We start from the raw sequence: 20,264 nt of genomic DNA, 5'->3' as shown, positions 1-20,264 counted from the left end.
TTAATATGTTTCCTTGCCCACAAAATGAACCCACATACACTGAGAAGCACTGAGAGACTTCAGCTCATTCAAAACTCTGCAGCTCAGCTATTAACCAGAACCAAGAGGAGAGAGCACATCAGGCCAGTCTGAGCTGCTCTGCACTGACATCCTGTTACATTTAGAATTGATTTTAAGCTCCTCCTCCTTATATACAAAGCCTTACATGGGCTCAGACTGAGCCACATTGCTAACTCCCTTGTTAACTCTGCCTGCAGGAACACTATGATCACCTGCTGCTGGTTTATTGGAGGTTCCCAGCAACAGCCGGGAGAAGATCGGGAATGCAGCCTTTGTCAGTTACATCCCAAAGCTGTGGAACACACTAGCCTACCTATTGATATCAGGGAAGCTAGCTCGCTAATTATTTTTAAAAGAAAGCTAAAAATGTATCTGTTCACTTTAGCCTTTAAATAGCTCTGACTTCCTGATACAGGTCTGACACTCTTTTTACGCTTCACGCTGCTGCAACTCTTTAAAATCTTACTTGATTCTCTGATTCATAGTTTTACAATTCTATGATTTTATGAATCAGTTAATCCATGATTATTAAGATTATTCCAAACTTTGACAAACTAACTGAAAATATCAGCTGCTGAATGTCCATACTTATCTATGTTAAAATTCATTTGATTCCAGCTTATAATTACATCAAGCTGATATGCAACGTGTTTTCCAAACATTCAGAAATTACAGTAAAATTATATATATATATATATATCCCTTCATACTTGCGTTCCCTAATGAAAAGGATATAATTTTTAGGCCTGCACTGTGACAGCAGCAGTGTTGCTCCCCCATTTGGCATCTGATTTGTATTCGAGTCAGCGTCTACAACTTTGACCCTGAAGGTAGTGAGCTGTAACAACCTATCTGAAGCTGTGACTGAAGGAAATATTTTAAATTGACACATTTTAATATCTTACCCTTTTATACTCTCTGCTCAAGTGACTTTGTTCACACTGCAGCTACAAAGCTAACAAGTGTCCCTGTGCAGCGTAAAATGTTTCTTAAGACAGGAAGGCTATTGCATGAACATGCATCACGCATAGAAGTTTGGGATAATTCAACAGACTAACAGAAGAGACTAGAGTAAAAGAAACAAGAATTGCAGACTTTACGTGCCCTTGCTGGGATGCCTGAATTCAATCAAGCGACAAAACAAGCAGATGTGACGTCTCCTCTGACTCTGCACGTCTCTTTGTGAGTTCACTGTCAGTTCAATTTGGTGTGGGTTACATCCTCCAACAGATATGAAGTCACCCAAAAGAATCTGATATGAGCAGCAATTCAATGTCAGGCATCATGTCCGCTAGGTCAACTTTGCCTGTCTTTTTTCACTCCATCTCTCCTTTCTTTGTTTTATGTGGTCGGGTGGGTGTTGCATTAGTTCAGCACCATCTCCAACAGCGACTATTTCAAAGTGGGTTCAGCGTCAGCCGATGAAAATGACCCGGTCAGCTCCTCCGTCATGCAATAAACATCTTAGTGCCTTTCCAGCCACAGTAAACACTGCTATGTCATTTTAAATGCTACCTTTACCCAGTGATAGTAAAACACACACACACACACACACACACACTGAAACACAACCTTAATTTACCCTTCGATCCCCCTCCCCCTGGTTCTGTCTCACCCCACACACACTCTTCCTATAAAATACTCATAAATAATATACTTATTGACTCAGCACTCAAACATGGACACTCACACACACACATTGTAGATCGACACNACACACACACACACACTTAAATTGCGACATGCATTTGTGCCGTTCGAAGTCGCTTTCATTAAACTCCGCACATGCACTTTAAAATCACCCGGCACTTTTCTTCACCATCAACCTTCAATCACCAAATGCCGTAAAACTGGGTTGCTGTGACTCTTATTCTTCGTACTACACTTATCTACACACCTAGGCTCTCTCTCTCTCTCTCTCTCTCTCTCTCACACACTCACACTCACACACACACACACACTCCTGCGCATACAGGCCCATTTTGTAGACAAAGCAGAGGCACGTGCTGCAGAGCAGAGAGAGGAAGAGAACCAGAGAGAAGAGGCTGCAGTTTTCAGGTCTCTACGGAGATACAGTTAACTATCACGCTATATCCATTATACACTGCTGCTGTAAAAGCATCTCTTACACTTACACACATACACACACACACACACACACACACACACAAAGATGGAGCCACACAATTGCCACAAGAGGCAGCCTTAAAACAAACAAGGTGCTCTTTATAATTAATTGCGAAAACAACTAACTATAAAGTACTTTATAAACAAATTAAAGAGCCTAGAACATGTACATATTAACCTCTGTAATGCCAACTGCTTTCTTTGTGAGTGTAAAACCGCTATTTGCTATTCTCTTTCTTTGTATTCAGACGACAGCATGTGTAGCAGAGACAGAAGCCGAAAGAAAAATGGCTGCTCTTTGTTAGTATTACAGGAGGCCTGGGCTGAAACAAACTTACATACACATGGTAAAACATTGCAGTGATATGATCTGTATCTCTCTCTCTCACTCACACACACACACACACACACACACACACACACACACACACACACACACACACACACACTGTGCTTTGCTGTCCGCATTGCCATGACAACCTAGTGCGAGATGCTGATGGGTTTCCCAGATCTTTTATTTATTCATCCATCTCCGCATTACTCTTTCATACTACGACACACATACACAGATGTGCATCCTTACGCGTGAGCGCACCCATGCATGCACTCCCACCTGCTGCCTTGACATACATAAGCTCTCATTTACAAGCTGGTTTGATCATCAGCTTGTATGACAGAAGAAATCTGTATCTGTGTAGAAAAGAACGCGTGCCCGTGTTTATGCAGATTCGGGGGCGAGCGGTTTTTGTTGTCTTCAAAACATTGTTGCGGGAAATGAGAAGCTGTCCCCAAAGTAGGCCGTTATAAATGGTCCCCCCCCCCCCCCGCTCTGTTTCTGCATGAGACTTTCTGTCATTCCAACCATCTTTCAGACAGTAATATGATCAGCGGCAAGGCGAGCGCTGCTGTGTTATTCATGTGGAGCTCGACTGTGGGGAAACGGCTCAGAACAGCAGGAACACACAGACACAGACACAGACACAGACACACACACACACACACACGCCAACAACAACAACAAAAAAAGCTCATTAGGAACAGCAGTGCTGTTACTAAACAGCAAACACAACAAGGCAATATGACCTAAAAACATAACTGAATACTAAGCACCCCGCCGAAGATGGGATGAAGAGCAGGAGCTCCAGCCGACCGTGAGGTGTCCGCTGACTATCCCAACCCCGGCACGATGCAGGGTCCCTGAGGAGCCCTGTGCTGACCTCCCCCTCCCAGCTCCTCCTCCAGAAGAAGAAATACATTATCGCCTTTTCAGGTTATTTCTCACATCTTGCAGATCCTATTGAGTGTGTATGAGGGAGTCAGTGTGGTGTTTGGAAATGAGGTCCCTCTCAATCTGTGGCCGCTCAGTCTTTCAATTACACCTGCTGACTCGCTGTCTTTTCCACCTATTTTATCACCGTCAGCCAGGATAAATCCACTTTTACTGAACTCCATTCCCCTCCAGATCAACCCCTGAGCATCACACACCAGCACACACACACTCATGCCTGTAAATCAATACGGCCTGGGAGTCTGTCCACGTCAAATGCTGAGACACTGAGAGGAATGATGAGAGAGAAAGAAACACCCTGACAATCTATTTCAGCAGGTGGTCTCATTATCAAAAAGAACCCTTTGCGTAGCGTGAGTGTGTGTGTGCATGAGGATGCATGTTTCATACTGCAGCATACTGAAAAAAATAGAGCCACATATTTTTAAACACTAAAGTAGAGAAAAATATTCTACAAGTGCACTCACACAAACATTGCAGCAGCAGGAAAAGACAAAGGAAAGAGTGGAGTAAGAAAGAAAGAGCACACACTGTTTGGCAGCAGCTTTTTTGGAGAGAGAGAGAGAGAACGAGGGTGGGGGGGTGGGGGGGCTTGGTTTGTAGTTGTGTCTTGAGGACGAGAGAGCGTCTGCATCTTCACTGCAGCAACCATCAGAGAAAGACAATGAAAAGCACAATAGAGCAGGAGGGAGCAGAGAGGTATGTGCTCATCACTCACACTTGTGATTGGCTGTAAACGCCGTGTCCAATTGTCAGACAAGAGCGCGGAGGTAAAGTACACACACGGCCTGCGGAATAGATTGGATTTAAATGACCAATTTCTGTCCTTTTCACTTCTCGCCGTGTTCTTGTTCGTCTTGTGCAGCTCCGCTCTTTCATCATCCCCTCTCTCCGTGCCCTGATTCTCCTCTTTATCCTCTTTATCCCTTTCATCCTTTCCACTTCTCCTTGTTCTTGTCTTGACTTTTAACTCCCAACATTTTACAACATCCTGCTCATCCACTTCCTGTCCTTTCTCTTCTAACCTCGCCCGTCTGTTTTCTATCCCAGACTTCATTTGCTTCCTCTTTTCCTTCATTTTTTCCCCAAAGTATCACCCATCCATCCTTGTCTCTCTTTCTTCTCTCCTAAATTCTTTGCCTTTTGTCAGCTTTGCCTGACACCTACCTACCACCTGCTGCACTCACTCACACGCACTCATTTCCCGTCATTATTCAGAATCCAATGTGAGTTTGACTCAGAGAAAACTGCAACACATAATCTGTATGGATTTCCGTGATGAGAGTGACAGAGCAGGTTTTGGGTGGTGGGTTGATCCGTGGAAACACAGACTACACTTCTAGACCGTTATCAACGCGATGCGTAGCCATGGCAACAGCTGCCGAAAAAGCCCTCCCACAGGAAAGGAGCGCCAATCAGTGTGGCACTGCCACTACAGGGAACTTGACTGACAGCTCTCTGAGGGAAAAGACACACTGGGCAGACAGAGCTGAGATACTGTTTGTATCCTCTCGTCTATATCTACAGCAGGGAACTATAACACTCATTCGCTGTCATCCAATCAGCTCCTGCCTGCTTTCACAGCTTTTTACCGCTTTTCTCTTTCAAAATGAAGCAAATATACAATGAAAAGGCTAACCAGCTATTCCTGGATTGTCAGGATCAGGACACTGGCAGGTGAAAAGAGGTGTCTGGCAGCACCATGTGTCACAGAGGTGACACACGTCTGTCTGCAGCTCTCCCCGGGCCAACTGTGCACTTAGCACTGACAAAGCCTGGAGCGCGTAGGGAATTAGACGCTCAGAACGTAGAGGAAAATACATTAAAATGTGTGTAATTGGTGGGTATTTAAAACATATTCAAACATAGGACAGAAATTACCTGTTTTACCGTTTTTAAACAGCAGGGGGATGTTCAAGAACTCAACAGTGTGTTCCTTAACAGATTAACCCTCTGACCCTGAACACCAGCAGCCACCAGCTTCACTCAGATTGACCTCTAACCTTTGACATGACAGACTCATCAGTATGCTCTGATGAACTGCAACCTGGTTGGCGGGCAGAAAGCTTGATGAAACACACTGATTGTCTTGTTACTCATCCCACTGTAGTTAAGGGCAGAGACCCCGATGAGTAAGGTTACGTGGACGGGTATCAGATGATTAAAATGAATGCTTTTTAAGATATTTTCAAGATAATTTTAAGGGTTTCGTTGACATACACTTCACCAACAGGTAACTGCAAGAAAATGTAAAAACGTGATGATTCTCAGGCAAATTCTTCAGTAATAGGGCGTCTTTTTTATGATTTCTAAGCAGATTTATAGACATTTTTTAATGACATAGCTCAGAGATAATTATATCTTTAGAAAGTGTAAGTCACACTGAATTTAGAAATACAAATATCACGTCTTTGTGTTCAGATTTGACTGAGTTAACACTCAAGTGTAAACTTGTAACGCAAATTGTGGCAATCAGGCGCAGGTGTTTTAAACTTAAATTAATGACTTTTCTCGTGTTTTTAGAGCAAGTACAGATAATAATTAATACTGATTTTTGGATTTTGGCAGGTTAGTAGTTTGCGGTTCTGTGCAGAGGTAGGTTTCATGTAGGAATATGGTTATTAGAGTGAGTTGGGTTCGTCTACTTTTGCCAGCAGGAGAGTGTAAGTAAGTTCACGGGTAGGTTTAAAGATTTGTAACATCAGAAATGTAGATTTTAAAGCATAACGGCTTATGTAATTTTAAAAAAAGACATTAAAAGAGGAACAAATTCAACAAGATAAAATGTTTGTGGCAATTAAGACCTTACAAATTTAACTTTAAGACCATTTCATGAACTAAAAAGTGAATTTAAGACATCTTAAGGACCTGCAGACACCCTGGAGTAACCCAGTTATAATTGGGATTTTGAAGTATCCTGTTTATGCGTTTGAGCATGTAAACACCCGTTCTCAGAAACCAAATACAGCTGTCAAGTTGTCAAGTGGTCGTAAATGTACAGTCAGTGTGATGTTTAATATTCCTGACGCTCTCATCTCAAATTGCTGGTGTGTTTTTGTAAACATCTCAGGCACCTGCGCAAGTAGAATGCAGTAATCAGTAGCCGGGGCACTAGTAATTTCCATGTATACGAGGAGTATGAATAACCCCATTTCTCATGTCTCATGTCTTCATGTAAACACCATATCCAGAATATGATCATAACCATGATACCTCTCATAAACAGGTTATTCATGTCCCTGCAAACGCACTCACTTCACCCTCAATAAATGTGATTACATGGACATGAAAAACCTGTTTATGAGGCTTTTCCTGGTTACGATCATATTCGGGATATGGTGTTTACATAAAGACAAATAACTGGGTTATTCATTTTCATATATACATTGTGGTTTCTTTTGGAGTACTCCAGCTGGCATATTCCGGTTTCTCATTGATGGAATACTGTGTTTACATGCTCAAACACATAAGCAGGACACTATTTATGTCTATGTACATGCACTCATTGTAATAGTTTGGGGGAAAATTGTTTGGCCGGGAGCTACATAAATACTACTGTCATGTCTATGATAAATAAAGCATAGCTGGTGGTTAGCGTAATTTAGAAATTAAAAATAGAACCAAAACACGTTATACCTTGTGTGTTTAATCATCCTATCACCCCGTGGTTAAAACTTGAAGGAAGTTACTTCTCTTGGCCAAGAAATATTTGAGGAAATAACCCCCCATAACACCACAATTGTTGTTTTTACACTACACTGTTTGTATGGTTACAAAACAAAATATAATGTGTTAATTAGTGAGGTTTAAAGGTGCTGGCAGGCAGATTTTGTTGCTCTCAGACAGAGCCAGGCTAGCTGTTTCCAGTCTTGCTAAGCTAAGCTAACCGGCTGCTGGCAAAAGATTTACTGTACAGACATAAAAGCGTTATCAATCTTCTCATCTAACTCTCACCAAGAAAGCAAAGAAGCACATTTCCCAAAATGTCAAACTATAGTGAATTCTGTCCATAAATTCCCAGATATCAGCTGTCACCTGGTCGACGGCACAAACACACAAAAACTCACACATACACACACACTTTGAGGTGCTTTGTGGAGTAAGACGCTCAGAGCCCGGGGCACGGGAGGGTCACTGGTGTGTGTGAATGCACTCTCACACACACACACACACACACACACATGTACCACACAGTATACAAACACACACTCCACGTGTACCCCCTGCGTTTCCACACATGAAAGTCAGCGCTATTAGTTCCAGATCATTTTGCGAAGCGGTCTGTAAACAATGAGCCTGGGGATAAACAAAGATCCTACTGTACTGGAAGTAATCCCACGACACACACACACCTTAACACTCTGTGCACACATGCACATACCCAGCCACACACACACACAAACCAACGCAGTAACGCACAAACTGCCTTGCGCTCACACACTGACATAGACATTAATAAACACCTGGAGGGCCGACAAACAGCATTACACAGAAATGCAATTTGTTTATGTTTGACTACATAATGCATCTCTGAACAACAACAATAATGATCTACTTAGGGCTGTGCATCATTTGAAATATTACTGTTACAGTGCCAATATGATAACTGAGTCTCAGCACCAAAACAATGCCCTTTTGATCACTTACAATAACCCAAATCATACTGCAAACAAGTTTCCTACAAACCCTTTGATTCCTTTAAAAAATAGGAGCAGCTCTATGAGACATTTTCTTACATGAAAGTCTATAAATATTAAAATCCAAAAACTGTCATAAGGAAATAAACAAAAAACAGGCCAATATAAAGATGTGGCTTATGCAATGCTTTTATTTTGAAAGGTACACTAAAGGTGTTATATTTTCTACCTTTCCTATGTCAACCTAAAGTGATGTTAATGTATTTTTATGCTCTGCTATACTCTGTTCTGTCTTAAAGGGACAAAAATATATATTTTTTTCTCTTACCTGTAGTTCTATTCATCAGTCTAGATTGTTTTGGTGTGAGTTGCAGAGCGTTGGAGATATCATGCGTAGAGATGTCTGCCTTCCCTTAAAATAATGGAACTAGATGGCACTCAGCTTGTGGGTGCTCAAAGTGCCTAAAAAAATACATATGAAAACTGCCAACCTTCTGGAAGGAAGCCTGCATCTACTGCTAGGTCACGTAGCACCACTGAGCTAGCTAATTTTACAGCTCTGACGAGGAGGACGGCACTATTGTTTACATCACGCACTGGCCCCAGCTCAAGCCTCTCGTCCATGAGTAGATGCACACTTCCTCCTGCACTGTGATATGGTTGGTGGGTGAAGTGTGTAAAACTGCTCACGAAAAGGTCTGTGGATTATCTTGAGTAACCAGGTCATGATTTCTGGAAAGAGACATTGCTGTTGAGTTTTTAAAATGTATTTTTTGGCACTTTGAGCACCACAAGATGAATGACATCTAGTTCCATTATATTGGAGAGAAGGCAGACATCTCTACGTCCGATATCTCCAACACTATGCAACTCACCCTGCTGGTGCACAGTTGTAACAATGTTGGCTAGCATGGACCATTTTGTAACATTTCATGGCGTCACACACCCATGGCATGTTTATGTTGTATATTTTACAGAACATGTATTTTGGTAACTTCTTTTCTTGAGAACTTTATTATCTTTTAGTGATATCAGCATGCCATCACTGGTGCCTTGTGATTAGGTGTTAAAATAATGTCCGTGGAGCTTTGGTCTCCCTCCATTACAGAATGCAACGCAGAGTTAGTCTCACTACACACACATCTACAAAGACACACACATTGAGAGGACTGTGCAGGGTGTGCCAGGACTTCATACGTCAGAGAGGCAGGATCCCTCTGTCTCTGCTGCGATACACACCTCATGACCCCCAATCTGCTGTTATCATGAGCACAGGCCAAATGTAATGAGTCATCAAACACACAGACACACACACACACACACTCTCGCACACTGCTCAATATAAATACAGCGAGACAAGCACGGAGAGTGGCAGAAACGAAGAGATGCACAGAAGCCTGTCTGTGTGTGCGTATACAAACGTACACACAGACATACACACTTCAGGATGCTTGTCTGAGTGACAGTCGGAGGAGGACAACCTGCTGACATCAAGGCCAACTCTCTTATCACTCACACTGCAGCGATGAAGTCATTTTAAGACATAAACACACACACACACACACACACATATACACACTACAGCCAAAGAGACCTTTGAAATGACATCACTGCGGGAGTTAGAGGAAGTGGACGATTCAAACTTCTTGCCCTGAAGATAGAGTTTATTAGGGGGTCATTTCATCACTGCTGTTCTGTAGGGTGTTCGACTCCCCTCTCAGCAAAGAGTGAAGCCTCTTATCATCGCGAACACTTATCCAGGCTATATTTTAAGGAGAGTCTTCGTGCTCGAGATTTTAACTTGGATTGGTTGTCTCCTGTGTCAGGCAGCTTTAAATCTGTCTCCAATTTTACAGCTAGTTCAATCTGCCAAAACCAGGAATGACCAGGGAAATCACCTGCGCTTGATTTACCTCAAACCACTGGCCCTCACAGTGTTTCCCTGATTAAATAAGGGTTGTGTAAAATTAAGAAAACCATATCTAATGATGAATATCATAAGTACAAGCCCCAAGTCCTTTGAACAAGCCAACACAACAGGTTGTTCTTTGTGTGGGTGTGTGTGGGTGTGTGTATGTGTTGGCGCAGCCTCATCTGTATTCATTTATGAAGGAAGTGCAACAGGCCCTCTCATCGTGTTTAGAGTATAGGATGACTAATGGAGACAGATAGCACGATGAATCCACTCATCTGTAATGGATTAACCTTGTCTGGCCCCCAGAATCTGATCTAATCACCCTGAATCAGCCTGTTATCCCATCACACCATCGAATCAGCCACTCACATTCAGTCTTGTGACAGTGCCACAGGAGGTATCAGCGCCGAAAAAGTCGATTCGGGTGTAATTGACTGCACTATGTTACGTACTGGATGGATTGCTTCTTAGGATGCTCTTTAAAGAAGCTGTTTGTGACATTCAGAGTTTATCTGTGATTCAGAGTCTGAGTTGGGATTGCCTGCACGCGGCTCTCAACATGGAGGTGGCTGAGCCGGCAGCTAGCGACCAAGGGTCCGTACATATGCCATGTTTTTTGCCCTCTCATATCCATTGTTTTCAATGTAGATGCAGGAAAGGCGCACTTAAATGTGAGAGCAGTGCAGTCGTGACATGCAAGTGTTCCCATGCGCCTGTTTTTCAAGGTGTGATGGCTGTGCCCTGAGGAAAACAGAGGTCAACTGTTTGAATGCATTAGCTCGCACCGCATGTCACATCATGAGGAACAACCAACCACTGCCGGCAGATATCTTTCCTTTTTTCTCTAAATATCAGTCTGTGGTAAATATTGAGAAGTTCATCACTTTAGTGCAGGGCTACCCAGACCTTTACATCTGTCCCTGGGTCAGAACACAAATTTACAAAGCAACGCCTGAAAGATGATGAGCTCTGCAGTCAGGATTTCTGGTGAGAAGGCTATGCTACGGTGCTGGTTATGGTCGCTTAACAACCTCAGACGCAACCTGCCTCCGTGAGTAGCACCCAGCACCCGATCTTGCGTTTTCCAGGTGGTTAAAGAAGTGGCATATGTACAGGCCCTAACGATGCTAACAGCGCAAACAATGCTAACAACAGAGACAGTGCTGACAGAGCTAACATGTTAATATGGGTGGGCATTACTCTTCCATGACAACATTATTCCACCACTGTGGATCAGTAAGGCATTATCAGAAGTAAACGCCGTATAGCGTAGTGCAAAGCAGTGGCGATTACAGGGACTCACACACACGCACAGCTGGATTGGCTAACACAACAAAAAACAGAGAAGCTCGGAGTTCAACACACACAGACTGAGCGTGACTTCATTCTCTGGTCAGGACACCATTACATCACTATATCTTTACATAAGCAAATTGTTGTTTGCTGATAAATTAATGTTCTGAATGTCGTCTACAGCACTTTTAAGAACCACACATGGCCAGTTTAGCTTGTGGACTCCAAGTTGCTTTATTTTACTGCCAAACAAGCAGCCATTGTTTTGGAAATGGGGGAGAGAAAGAGGGGATATCGCATGCAACAAGGATCCTAAGGCTAAAATCGAATCCAGGAAGTTGTGGTTATATGGCATGCGCTGTAACCATTCGGCTACCAAGCTGCTCCTACTTCACTATTGATTAATATTCCTAATAATTTGTTTATTAATGAATTCACTGTTTTGCTTATCCTATTCAAGATTGCTGGGGGCTGGAGCCTATCCTAGCTGACAGTGGGCGAGAGGCGTGGTACACTCTGGACAGATTGCCAGACTATCACAGGGCTGACAACCATTCACACTCACACTCACACCTATGGGCAAATAAGAGTCCCTAATCAACCTAACCTGCATGTCTTTGGACTGTGGGAGGAATCTGGAGGACACGCTGAAAACCCAAGCTGACACAGGGAGAACATGCAGACTCCACACAGAAGGGCCCCAACCCCAGGGACCCATGATGTATGAAAATCAAACCTGGGAGAGGAGCAAATATGTCTCCAGCACAAAAAAGGTTGTTGTTTAGCAGCCCCCACTCCCAGAGCTTGAACGCATCAACAGCAAAGTATCTCAACATGAACCCCTAACTACAAAGACCCACAAAAACGCGCTTAACTTAAAGTGGTCACTGCAATTTGTGTCTTGCTTAAAGTAAAAGCCAATAAAGCATCCACTGCAGTTTCATCTTTTCACTGTGTTGCGTGGCAGCCGAGTCAAGAGCAAGGCAGTAAATAAAACAAATCAATAGCTCACTGCTGTAATTGCAGCTCGAGCTAAGATGCATTTTTCTGGACATCCTGAGATGTTTATGCGCAGACAAGAGAGGAGGTCAGTTGATCAATGGTGATGAGCATAATAAACATGATGAATGAGAAATGCTGCTGGCTGAAATGCTATTCTGGTAATTGCGAGCAACTACGACCTGATTTTATTGTCACGTGTGATTAGTAGCTTCCCGAATACAGAATAGATCCCTGTTAGGAATGTGGGTTTTATATTTTACAATTCTGTTTAAAACAGTTTGATTAGTGTTTTGTCTAACGTCCAGCATGTAAGATGAGGTATGGCTGTAAAAAAAATACTCGTTATCTCTTTGTCTCGCCTCTCCAGACTCACACTTCGACCAAAGTGTGCATACCTTTGTGTGGTTGAGTGGCAGAGCATTTATGCTGCGAAAAATATTTACATAGCCCACTGTGGACCACCAACTCTGCAATGCTTACACAGTGGGCCCTGCACACACACCCACACACTGGCTGACACTGAGGAATATAACACAGAGAGTTGTCCAGTGAGTTCAGCTCTTATGACATAACTTGGTTCCCGTTTTAAACAAGCGGTTATAATGCAATGCCAAGCATGTGACGGTGTGTGGCTCATTCATTAGCCACGCTTTCTTGGTACAAACAGTCCTCGCTGTCACCAAACAACAACACATCTTTAACCGTCAGATAGGAATCGGAAATGTGATCAGGACACGAGCAGGGAAAAAAAGCACATGTGCTGACCATAGGAGCATCTGCTTCATGGTGGTAATCTACCTCAGCAGACACTGCAGCATTATCCCTGCTACAGTGCTGTGAACAAAACAGACATAATGTAATGCAACATTAACATCTGTCAAACAGCAGGCTGCCACGCTATATGTCCTGTGTTTAAGTCTACATGTCCAGCTGGATAAGGTTGGATCATTTTTAGGTTTTACCTGTCTTATAAATTTCTGTAACTTAATTTTTATCATGTGAAAATAAATTCAAAAATGGCAATGTAAGTATTCTGCATCCTAGCTCTGAAATATCTAAATACGCCCTCAGCTCTCGCCTTTAAGCACCAGCATAAGAGGAAATAGACTTGGCCAGAGTCCCCGCCACTCTATGCTGTATTCATTTAAAAACAGCCAACAAGATGTGCATTTGTATGATTTCCAAAATGCCTGCGCAGGTCTGCCAATTCAATCCCCTTTAAATTATTCTCTATCCAACTTAGACTCAACTGCTCATACTGCAGGGGCAGCCTCCCTAGATTGTGTAATATTTTAATTTCACCAAGTACCTCTGTTCTGCAAGAGAGCGTGACATGTCTTTCACTTTCATGGCTCGGTTCTTTAGTGTCTGCAGTGAGCAGGACTGATATAACACTGTGATATTAATCCCCAGAAGTAGAATTCCCCTTTGGGAGTGTGGTGTTAGCCACAGAACGGAGACCTTGGAGTTGGTAGAGACACTTTGTACTGCTCAGGGACACTTGATGGAGTAGCTGACGGCTGACGTGGCAGTTTGGGTCTAGGTCCGCCAGTTTTGAGAAGGTGTGTGTAACTACAAGGCCCTTCCCCAAGGACAACAGTGCATCCTTAAAACACACAAAACTATTTTACACATAAAGATCAGTTTACGCATCCTGAAGAGTTCCCTTCAATCTGCGAAAACAGATGTATAATGTCTTCCGTGGCTCTAGAGGGAGCTTTTCTGATTATGTCATAAGGGTTACCTTAAATTAGGGATTTTAAATGTTTGACAGAGGACCTGTGTTATTAAGGGTAACTTTAGTCTTTTTTAACCTGGACCCTTTTGTCAATGCATTTGTGTCTAAATGACTAATGGGAGCAACAAGTTTTGAAATTCGTCTAGTATTGAGCAAGAGGGCTAAAGCCAACAGCCGCGAAACAGGCTTCAGTGTAACCACTCAGGGCATGTACACCCTCAATGTTGGTCCACTAAAAGTGCTTGTTTTTGCCACTGACAGGCTCAGATTCTTATTTTAAGTGCCTGACAACATTATGGGAAGGATCCCTACAGAGATAGATCTTTTAGTAAGATCCTTTTTGTTAAACCAGAAACAGCCCCGAAATCGCATTCACGAAGCATACCAGACTCCATTTAAATAAACAGTGATTTTAGCGTGTATAGAGCCAGCATATTTTCACATCTAATTAAGCAAGTTAAGGGTTTATTTCAACCAAACCAAAGTTGGTTATTGTTGGATTGGTGAAAAGACAAACCAAGATGGCTTTTGCGAGTTTTAGTATGTTTCTGTCAACTTTGAATGAAGTATGTTTCACAAGGATAAAATTACCGTTTATTTCAATAGAGTCTGGCAATTGTTTCTGGCAAACCAAAAAGGATCTTTCTCTTGAACAAACTCATCTATCTCTGTATGGATCCTTTCCATAAGATTGTCAGACACTGAATAGAGTCTGTCAGTGGCAAAAAAGCACTTTTAGAAGACCTACATGGAGGTTCCATATGCCTAGAGTTGAAGCCTGCTTTGCTGCTGCAGCCCTCTCATTCAGTACTGGACTAGTTTCAAAAACTGTTGTTACCATTGATTACTTAGACGTAAAAACATGGTCAAAAAATACCAAAGTTACCCATCAACAGGGTTCAGGGTACTTTATTTGTACCTGTAGGTTGCGCATTTGATTTGCAGTAGAAGATGAAGCATCCATCCTGACACACATTTCACAAACACAGACGATAGACAGACGCTGGGGCATTGAGTTTGAACGATAAAGCTATCTAACAAACAGGAAAGGTCTAATGAAAGACATGATTCCATCATTCTATATATTCTATTGTTGTACCTCTCGTGGGGATCGCACAGGGCAGGACAGAGCATGGTCACTCAGACACTCTTTTCATACTAGAGATGCACGTATCATTAACTCAATTTCCATCCCTGATAGAAAAGCAAAGCCAGGTAGCATCAGATCCATATTCAGATTCAAGGGTTATGATGGGAGTTGGCTGACACACATTGACCCATTCAGATAGACCATCGTACGTTCGACCCACTAAATCACTGCCGCTGTCTGAATGGGGTATGAATCATCAGCTCCCCTTCGTAGAGCTGACAGTCTTTTGTGAGGAAAGTAAATAAATATTCACATGCAGCTTTGCAGTTATGTACTCAGGAAATGTCTGTGCTTATGTATCTGACTGTTTTATCTACCTTTCTACAGTATCTATCTCAAACTTCAAACACCTTGTCAAAATTCCCCTCCAAAAGATATTGTACATTTCCATCCCCAAGCTACAACTGCCATGGGCAGACACACACACACACACAAGATACCAAAACATCATGCAGTACTGTTACAAAATCATCTGTGGATGTAGCCAGTCAGTCAGAGTCTACAGCAGCTACGATCTACCCACACCACTAGACGACGAAGGGAAGACATGAGGAGATAGAATAAGTCTAGTTTTATAATTTGATATTTTTATGCTCTCAATACCCTGCAGATTAGATTCCAGGTACACAGGAATGTACTTAGCAAATATATGTGACTCAAGTCCTGATTTTTGTTTTTACACCACCCACCTCACTGCATCAGGAATGAAAAAAAATATATTGCAGTGGTTTATCCTCAAATTCTTTTCATAGCGCTTGGATTTGGATGCACATTCTGTTCTTTTTTCTCCAGTGTGTTAAAACATCCCACAGATGAAAATTATCCAGGCGGGATATTCAGCTGAGGGGTAATAATAGATACTAAAACAGACACGAGCAGCGGAAACCTGATTTCACTTGCACTATTTGGCATCCCAAAACCGAAATGAATGATTTGAGCACAAAATGGCTGCCAGAAAATGTCAGAGACACTGTCACTTTAAAGGTAGTATTTAGCCTGTACAGTGTGTGATGATGGGCAGAAATCTCTGAATCATGTTTGACTTAAATCCAAGAACAACTCAAGTGATGTTACCCAGCACCTCAAAACAATGAATATAAATCCAGGTACAGTTCGGCAAAACAAGAATAAAAGTAAACCCAGACACACTGCTCAGTAAACTTCCAGACAGCTGAAATAGATACACACATAATCAATGGAAAGATGTTACTGAAAGTGAGCAGCAGAGTGTCTGATTCCCTGTGTTGGGATTCCTTGCAGAATTGACACTTGGGAAACAGGTGAAAAGGAAGTCTACTAATGTCTGCAAATGGAAGTTGTGAGCTAGGACTGCATGATATGGAAAAAAAAAAAAATATTACGATAATTTTGGAGGGATATTCTGATGACAATATGAGTCACGATTTTAGTGGGAATGGAATATTTTGCATTTCATTTACACTGAAAAACAACATAAAAATGATGGTGATGCAATTTTTGCTGGGGTCTGTACCAAATAAGCATGTTCCCTCACGTCTAGATTATGATTTGTAGGCTGGGCGATCTCTGTCGTACCACAATAGTTCATTTATAATGTTCTATCATGACATAATTTACCCTAATCAATGATTGCTGCTCCTGCAATTTGGATTTTGCACTTTGCCACGTGAAGTTTCGTTAATATTTCGATTAATTGCGCAGCCCTATGATGCGCTCTTGGTTACTACATTGGAAGCTGTGCTTGGCGTTCAAGTGGTTAAAACATGAGAACACCGCCGTTAACAAATGGCAACACTGGGAACCCCCGAGGCTAACAATTTATCGAGCTAGCAAGCAGGTGACCCAATGTAAGAAATGCAGAGGCATAATGACAGAGGAGAAACAGCAATATCTTACTCAGACAAATATAAAATTACAAACACAAACTATATATGACGGAAATTACAATATATTTAGCACCAAAAAATGAACCTCCATGGCCTCTGCCATTTCTAAAAACGTCAGCAAACATGTCACACCTCGTGAACTCGAAGTTTTCACAGAACTTCCACTTAGGAAATTGTGATACCACAGGAGGGGGGTGTTTATATGGACTCTTCTTGGAAATACGGTGAACATGACCCCACTTGAAGGCAGCATAAAAACACTGAATTGGTATGTAAAGTTTACTTTAATGTGAATCTGTATTTCTTTTTGACAGCATAAAAACTCTGTTAGTGACCCCTGTAGAGGCCACACTGCGTCCTCAACCTTGCGACACCAATGTGGTTTGGCTAAGTGAATGACCAACTCACTGGGTTTGGTGACAAATATCATCTTTCAGCCAGACAGAAAAGCACAGACACGTTCGTAATATAAACCATCCAAATCTCAAGCCAGCGCAGGAGAGAAACTCAACTGACTATTTTCCCACTGAAGACGAGCTTAAGACAACTGCAGCAGGACCGGTCATTCCTACATGTTCAGCCACTTCATTACTCATCACATTCACCCAAACAATGGCATCCCAAAGAGAATCAACCCCAGTGGTTGGACAAATGACCTGTCAAATTGTGACCTGAGTGTGGAGCCTGTTACTGGTGCTTGTTTAGTCTCACAAGAACAGGAAGGTTGCTACATCTACATGCTTTTAGAAAGCTGCAGCCATTCGCAACAGCATCATGTTTCGGACTTCAAAGCATATGAATCACATAACTTTTAATCAAAGGATATGTGTAAGCTTAGCAACGCTCACACACACACACAGGAGTGAGGACATATTTGGTCTTACCAGGTGTCAGACAGAGTAAGGTTTCCAGCATGTGAAAGGATATGGGTTACAGACGACTCGAAGACACCAGTTGCGAGGCCTTGTTGTTTGCTTTAAGCAGAAGAAGGCCACAGGGGCCAGGGCCGGGTACGGCTGCTGCTCCTCCTCCTCGGAGACACAGTCTGGATCCCGAATAGGAGCCCTGATGCGAACTCCCAATGTTGGTCCAACTTCCACTTCCAGCTCCGGTTCCTGGTCTTCCTGCTCCTCCCGAACCTCAGGACTCCATTCTCCTCCACTGCCCTGACCTGTGACGCTCCCTCTCCTCTCCACCTCCTCCGCTTCCTCCTCGTCGTGGCCTCCTCCAGGGTCAACATCATGACCCGGGGCGTCATTTCTGTAGGCCGTCGGTATAGCGAGCCTCACCTCCTCGTGCACCTCCTCTTGCTCCTGCCCCTCCGGGCACTCTGCGTACTGAAAGCGCGCTCTCCCCTCGCCATCAGTCATGATAGAGCATCAGGCAGAGCCACTCTGAGGGGAGGTCAGAGGGAGAGGGGTTAGAGAGAGGTGAAAAGATGGACGGAGGAGAGGATTTTTGCAGGAAAAACAGTGACAGAAAAGGAGGCGGGCGGAAGAGAGACATCAACTTAGCAAAGAGCAACTGGAGACAAATCACATAATGAGCCACATAAACACTCAGACTGTTTCCTCCTCCAATCCCTCAGCGGCAAAACTATTTGCTTCCAATGATTCTAGACACAGATTATCAATATTCGTTCACTAACCTGGCAGCACTTGAAGCTTTGAGCATTTACTGCAAACATTTCCTCTCTCTGCCTCCTTCTCCACTTAAAAATTAACTATCTCTATGATAGAAAATGATCACATTAAGAATCTTTATTGGAACATCAAATATTGAGTGAACATGATAGAAAAAGATAAATGAATACAGTTAACTGACTACTGAGTGTCACACACAGACAATTATCTGCTGGTTTAGTGACACCATATAGTTAGAAACGCATAAATGCATCCATTATAATAAAGTAATAAACTCTATCAGTGCTTCAGAATTACATTGTGATATTAGGAGAATAGTGGGGATTTTTTTTTTACTCTGTTTCCCTTGCTCTTCCTGTTGCTATGTGATTGAACAGATGGACTGCTCTGTCTCTGGTCTACTGGAGGTTTTTTAGCCCACACCACGCAATGGTGGGCAGGGAATGCGCAAAAAAAAGAAAAAAAAAACACCACACAACCACACACACACACACACACACACACAATAAATGCCACACTAATCCTGATTATTATAATAAGTACAATAACATCGAGAAGCAAACATTAGTCATCATAATCCAGCTAACAGACTTTTCTTTTTTAAAGGCTTTTTAATGGGCTTTGTTGCCCATCGTTTTGCCGTTATGTGAGTAAAGCGCATCAGACGCTCGAGTTGTGTGCTCCCCTGAAAGGATTGTGAAACAAAGAGTGGGGAATGTTAAACATGCAATTATTGGAATAGCTGTTTAAAAAGTACTTACGCATTTCAAACGGTGTCAAAGGAAATAAAAACCGCCTGAGGGAACGGAGCGCCCATCACCTGTGTTTTTGTTTTCTCGCCATTAAAAAAGTGGACTCAATCCTGGACTCGATGGGTATTAGAACATTACAGGCAAACGGAACAACTTTATTCTTTTAAAATACCTTATCGAGACGGAATCGGAAGTTCCCATAAGCATGATCCGTGACTTTCCGTGTTTCTAGCGCACCCAGCCTTTCTCAGCAGCCCGGAGCTTTCCTTTCTTTTTCCTTCTCTCTTCAAAAATAAAAACCCCTCTTCACTTCTTTTCACAGATCAAATGTAATCCGAGAGAAAAATCAATGGAAGTAATTAAAGAATCACTTAAAGTGGTCTTCATTTGCGCGTTGGGTTAAACGGGAACATCTATCCACATCCATGCATCCATCCATCCGTCCATCCTCGCTGAGGTGTTGGTTACGCAGCGTGGAGCGGAGATGCGCGCGGGAGGGTCGGGCCGTGTATGTGTGTGTATGTGTGTGTGGGTCGCTCTGCTGAGGCTTCCGTGGATGATCTGACACGGTGAAACTTGGCCCAGGACCCGGGAGTCCTGACACGTGACGTGGATGCCCGGCTATAGGGACGTAGCGCACAGTGGGAGACACACACACGTGCGCGCGAAAATCGCCACGAAGATCCAAGCCGGGCGCGCACACCCCGCGGTGTTTCATGCATCACCATGCAGTCAGAAGCAGATAATGGAAACGGAATGAAACATGTATTAGACCATACCTTCAGTGGGTGTGA

At 42.8% G+C, this 20,264-nt stretch overlaps 1 protein-coding gene across 4 annotated transcripts in view; it reads right to left on the bottom strand.

Moving 5' to 3' along the window:
• Positions 1 to 20,010, bottom strand: part of cacna1ha (calcium channel, voltage-dependent, T type, alpha 1H subunit a) — a 164,714-nt gene extending 144,704 nt beyond the window's left edge. For 3 of the 4 annotated variants that reach the window (XM_050068566.1, XM_050068568.1, XM_050068569.1), the window contains exons 1-2: positions 19,480 to 20,010; positions 18,004 to 18,469 (exon numbers count right to left, since the gene is read on the bottom strand). In XM_050068566.1, coding sequence (XP_049924523.1) covers positions 18,004 to 18,445 — 442 coding nt within the window. In that variant the 5' untranslated portion in view covers positions 18,446 to 18,469; positions 19,480 to 20,010. The remainder of the gene's footprint in view (positions 1 to 18,003; positions 18,470 to 19,479) is intronic. The other variant, XM_050068567.1, reaches the window with a different exon arrangement.
• Positions 20,011 to 20,264: the final 254 nt, after the last annotated feature.

The sequence above is a fragment of the Epinephelus moara genome, chromosome 18 (assembly GCF_006386435.1).
Source record: "Epinephelus moara isolate mb chromosome 18, YSFRI_EMoa_1.0, whole genome shotgun sequence".
NCBI lineage: Eukaryota > Metazoa > Chordata > Actinopteri > Perciformes > Serranidae > Epinephelus > Epinephelus moara.
This window is presented reverse-complemented; position numbering and strand designations above follow the sequence as displayed.